The sequence below is a fragment of the Microtus ochrogaster genome, chromosome 8 (assembly GCF_000317375.1).
Source record: "Microtus ochrogaster isolate Prairie Vole_2 chromosome 8, MicOch1.0, whole genome shotgun sequence".
Taxonomy (NCBI): Eukaryota; Metazoa; Chordata; class Mammalia; order Rodentia; family Cricetidae; genus Microtus; species Microtus ochrogaster.
The window spans coordinates 24094288-24100125 of record NC_022015.1 but is presented as its reverse complement, the minus strand read 5'-3'; the positions used below and the strand labels follow the sequence as shown (position 1 = coordinate 24100125).

Genomic DNA, 5838 nt, shown 5'->3' with positions numbered 1-5838 from the left:
AATTGGGTTAATTAGCATTTTAAAGTCTAGTTTCTTGAGTTCTTTATATATTTTGGAGATCAGACCTTTCTTAATTAATTTTTCTTATTTACGTGTATGTGTGGTATGTGTATGAAAACATGTGCCTTGTGCATTGGCACACGTGGGTATCCACATGAACGGATGTATGCCTCTGTGGAGGCCTGAGGTTGATGCCAAGAGTCTTACTCTACATCTTACTCATTGAGGCTGGGTATCTCAGGTGAACGTGGACCATGCTGGCAGGCCATTCCGGCTAGCTGGCTTGCTTTGGGATTTTCCCTGTCTCTACCTTCTGAGCGCTGGAATTACAGATGGGCCACCACACTCACCTGGCTTTTGTGTAGGTTCTGACGAGGGATCCAAATTCTGGTCCTCACACTTGCGGGACAGGTTCTTTAACCACTGATCCAGCTCCTCATCCCCTCATTATTTTTTTTTTTTTGAGATAGAATCTTTCACTGAACCCAGAGCTTGTGGATTCAGCTAAGATGGCACGCCAGGAACAACTCAGTCATTGTCCCCACTCTGTCTCCCTAATACTGGGATTGCAGCCATACTAGACTTCCATGTGGGTGTTGGGCAGTGCACTCAGGTTCTCATGATGGTGCATCAAGCACTTTGCTGATTGAACAGTCTCCCCAGTCCACAGTAGTAATGGTTTTAATAAAATAAGTTTTGTATTTCAAATATGATCTATGTGTATGCATATATATCTGTATGAATACATATATATATATGCATGTATATAAATTTCCTAGTATGGAATTTAATTAAGTTTGATCATTTAAAAATTGTTATTGTGTACTAGCCACAAATAACTCAAGTTAAAGTATTTAGAGAGGCTGTCCATATTCCTTGGTTTTTAAAATGTTACTATAAAATATTTGCTGGTGGGGAAAATACTCACCTTTTGTCTAGAAGGGCCTATTTGTGTTTTTGCTTTTTGTATATTTTGGCTATTTTCTGCAAGGACTTGGAAGATTCTTTAATGTGGGCTATCCTTAGAATATGATGTTCTCAAGTAAATAGATGTAGCTTTTTTTTTTTGAGAAAAAAGGTCACAGTGTTTTGAAAGAAAACCCCCTTTCCCACTAAAAGCTGATGGGCATTCAGCTGCACTTGCGCATCAATATCGAGCACTTTAGGAGAGGTGTTTGAGCCCCAGTGCGCAGGTGCTGATGTTCTGGTAGCTCACAGGGCCAGGAATCTCCCAGCAGAACCTTATTGCCTTTCCCAGAACCAGTTCCACTGCTCAAGCTCACAGCACTTTGAACCACTGAGAGCTTCCTAGATTCATGCGTTGAACAAAGCTTGTACCATCTCACTTTCGTATGGAACAGCTGCCATGCACCTTCTGACTGTCCCTACATTTTATTCCAGATGTAGTCAGGATGAGACTTGCCAGGTGTATCCCTTATCTGGACACTATGGAAGATTCCAGTTTAATGCCTTTAAATTCTTGAGACATCTGAGCTCTGTGTATCTGAAGTGTAAGATCTTGATCTGTGATACCAATGATGAAACGTCTCGCTGCAATCAAGGCTGCATCTCAAGAAGGAAACGAGAGATTTCATCATACAAGTGGAAGACTGATTCTGTGATAGGACCAATACGCCTGAGGAGGGACCGACGTGCAAACGGAAACTCAGGTAGGAACACGCTGTTCATGATCTAAGGACGCTTCGTGGCTCGTGAAATGGGGCTCAACTCTGTTGTTCCTGAGATGTACAGTTTAGAGATTTAAAGTAGAAATTCTAGCATACAAATGACTAAGTACACACGAGGACTACTTCCGTCATGTATACCATATGTGCACAAGTAAATCCATAGTACACCAATACTGTGCCATTCATGCAGCCTTTAAGCATGGAGGTGCACTCTCCCCATTGCTACAAACAACTTTCCTGGAGCTTCCCAGTTCCTTGTTATAGATGTCTAAGCAGATAATCAAATTAGAAATAATCAATAATCCATTTTAACTACACCAGAGCTTATCCGGGAAAAAAATTATCTTTTCACAATAGACCATTTTATATTAACATAAGACAACCTACTTACTTCTGGGCATACTGAAACCTGATAGGTTATATAGGAAAGACTCAAAGACTGTCTAGAGTTTTATCTAAGATAAAACATATGATGACTTCAGATTGTTTGAGAATTGTCCCCCTCTATTAAGTTGAAATTACATATTATTAATTCATGCATAAGATTCATAGGGCTCATATTCTCACACTTTCCTCTCTTCTTCTGGACCTTGGGAGCTCAGTCCAGTGCTCCGATGTAGGTCTTTGCCTCTGTTTCCATCTGTTGGTGGACTAAGGTTCTCTGGTGATAGTTAAGATAATCATCAGTCTGACTACAGGGCAAGGCCAGTTAGGTCACCCTCTCCTCTATTGCTTAGGGTCTTAGCTGGGTCATCCTTGTCTATTCCTGGGCATTTTTCTAGAGCCAGGTTTCTTGCTAACCTCATAATGGCTCCCTCAATCAAGATATCTCTTTCCTTGCTCTCATCTCTGTCCTTCCTCCATCTTAACTATCCCATTCCCTCAAGTTCTCCTCATCTCCCCCTTCTCCCCTTCCTTCTACCCCCTGCCTCCATGCTCCCAAATTTTGCCCAACGATCTTGTCTGTTTCCCATTTCTAGGTTGGTCTATATATGTTTTTCTTTGGGTTCACCTTATTATTTAGCTTCTCTAGGATCATGAACTATAGGCTCAATGTCCTTTGTTTATGGCTAGTATCCACTTATGAGTGAGTACATATCATATTAATTTTTTGGGGGGGTCTGGGGAACTCAAGACCATGAGGGGTTCATCCACTGAGACAGTTTCCCTGAGCTAATGGTAGCTCATCAACTCCAACTGGACCAGGAACGAACGAGCATGGGAACAAACTAGTCCCTCGGAATGTGGTTGACAGTTGGGGCAGACTGAGTGGCCGCTGATAGTGACACTGGGATTTGTCTCTACTGCATGTACTGGCTTCTTGGGACCCTATTCTCTTTGGATGTATACCTTGCTCAACCTAGATGTAGTAGGGACGGCTTTGGACTTTCCACAGGGCAGGATACATTTCACTCTCTTAGGATTGGAGGGGGTGGGATGGGTGGGTCTGTAGAGGGAGTGGGAGAGGAGTGGGAGGAGGGGAGGGAATGGGAATTTGGATTGGTATTTTTTTTTGGATTGGTATTTTTTAAAGTAATAAAAAAGATTGATAGTGCATAACATGAAATTATGAATACTGCCAAAATTTTGCAATACTAATAGTAAAACTATTTCTAATTCCAGGACTTCTGCCTCAAACACATGCAGCAGAAACTCCAAGCCAGCCTCTCAGCCACCTGCACCTCTTTTCCTTCATGGTGCTTGCTCTCAACGTGATTATTGTGGCTGCAGTCACAGTGAGGCACTTTGTAAATCAGCGGATGGATCACAGATATCAGAGGCTGCAGGTCTACTAGCTGCTGACCCAAAGAAGGCCCTTTATCTTCTCATGGGTGCTGGAGGAAACAGATCCCTGTGCCCACAAGGGATAAAACAGGAAGGCCTGAAAAGGAAACACATGTACCTTTATGTTCATATCATGGTGACGGGTGTGTTTCATTATGGGATGGCTGAAATGAATAAATATTATGTCTGGTCACCATTTTTGGATGAGGTCTCACTATGGAGCTCTGGCCTGGAACTTGCCATGTACACCAGGCTAGCCTTGAATTCCCTGAGACCCTGCCTCTGCACTTCCAGTGCCGTAACTAAAAGTGTGAGTCATTACATCCAACTCAGCTTCTTTCTTGGAGGCTAAATAAAACATGTCATCTATAAAAGTTAAAGAATAAATGCAAATATGAATGTAGAAGGTTCTAGCTTGAAACTGAAGTGAAGGACTGTAGTAGGGAGCTGCAGGCTGCGGTCCCGCCCAGCTCCCGCACGGCTAGCTTTATACCCGGAAATAACAACACACAAATTGTATTCTTTTAAACACTGCTTGACCCATTAGCTCTAGCCTCTTACTGGCTAACGTTCACATCTTGATTAACCCATTTCTAATGAGTGTAGCACCACGAGGTGGTGTCTTACCGGGAATATCGTTAACCAGTATCCATCTCAGAGAGGAGAGCTATGGCGACTGCCTGACTCGGCTTTCTTTTCTCCCAGAATTCTGTTCTGTCTACTCCACCCACCTAAGGGCTGGCCTATCAAAGGCCAAGCAATTTTTTTTATTAATTAACCAATGAAAACAACAGATAGATAGATGACCCACCTACATCAAATGACAGGGCTCTTCAGTCCACTGCTGATGTGTAGTATGAGCGCCTTGCCCTCTGCAGCGCACAGAGGGGCTTTGCTGGGAAGAACCTGATGGCAAAATGAGACTTCAGATTCCTTTCTGAGTTATGAGATGAAACATTCCTCTTCTATTTCCTGTGGGTCTGAGCAGATGTTATTGAAGGCCCTAAAATGAACTATTTTATACCTGCCAACACCAAAGCTAATTACGTTAGACAAAAATATACAACCCCATCTTTCCAGAAAACACATATTTTCATGTTCCAGATCTCAATAGGTAGCTGCATCCCAGAATGCCAAAGTCATTTGCTTCTTTTATTTTTTGTTATGTTTTTCTTCTATAAATATATATCATAGACACCATGTATTATAGGGAATCCACTGATATACAATGGATATAAGACATCACCCAGTCCTTACAGGCCTGCTGATTTTTCTGCCCTAAATCAAAGCAGATATTCTCCATTTACTTTCTAACATCTTAGTGCAGATCTTTCAAAGGCTTCTCAAATATTTATGTACTGATTCTCCTCTAGGTCCATCCAACAATTTAAATCTCACTATTGCAAACTCCCTTTTAATAAAACATAAAAGCACCTAAAAGCTTCTTTAGTCATAGGCAGATCATGTTGAATATTTAAAAAGGGTTATTTAGTTTTATTTCACATGTATGTGTGTTTTGCATGCATATATGTATGTGTACCACGTGTGTGCTGGCGCCTGGGGAGGCTGAGAAGAGGGCACTGGATCTCCTGGAACTGGAGCCAGACAGTTGTGGTTGCCATGTGGGGGCTGCGAGCTGACCTTAGGTCCTCTGCAAGAGCAGCAAGTGCTTTAAACTGGGGAGCCGCCTCTCCAGCCTCACACAAAGTTCTTAAGATGGCACGGCACAACTGTCTGATCTGGTCACTGCCTGTCAGCCATCTCACTATCAGAAATCGATTATGTGTTCTGTGCTGGCCATCACGGTAGATATTCAGACACACTCCGGACATGAATACACTATTCTAAGAAAACTATGATGCATGGAGACTCAGTAGAGCATATAGTGAGGGTTACCATAGTAAAGTGATTAAAGGCCAGAGGTCTGGAGCTGGAGAGCTAGGAACGTCCTTACCTCTTCCGTGTTTGGATGTACTGTCCAGGTTACCCACACTCTCTGTCTCTACAACTTACCAGAGGGCTTGATAGGAGTTAATATCATCTGGGGATATTATAAGTGAAGGAGAGCATTTCCTAGCAACCAGAAGCATCTGTGCTCAACTCCCCACCAGCGAAGAGTCCTCTTTGGATAAGGGCTGCTCAAATGGAGCTGTGAACTTGGGTAGGGCCACTGTCCTATGGAAGCTCCCAGGGAACGGCAGTGCTGAGCCCCTAGCCAGGAGTATTCCCAGAAGCCCAGTGAAGGACATTTGATGTCACCTTTGAGCACTGATGTGGGAATGATTTCTTATTAATAAAGAAACTGCCTAGGCCCATTTCATAGGCCAACCCTTAGGTAGGCGGAGAAAACAGAACAGGATGCTGG

At 42.9% G+C, this 5838-nt stretch overlaps 1 protein-coding gene across 1 annotated transcript in view; it reads left to right on the top strand.

Annotated features, from left to right (window-relative positions):
* Cuzd1 (CUB and zona pellucida like domains 1) overlaps positions 1-3621 on the top strand; it is a 13910-nt gene extending 10289 nt beyond the window's left edge. The window contains exons 8-9 of the mRNA XM_005351383.3: positions 1402-1670; positions 3312-3621. Of these exons, the coding sequence (XP_005351440.1) occupies positions 1402-1670; positions 3312-3484 (442 nt within the window). The 3' untranslated portion in view covers positions 3485-3621. The remainder of the gene's footprint in view (positions 1-1401; positions 1671-3311) is intronic.
* Positions 3622-5838: the final 2217 nt, after the last annotated feature.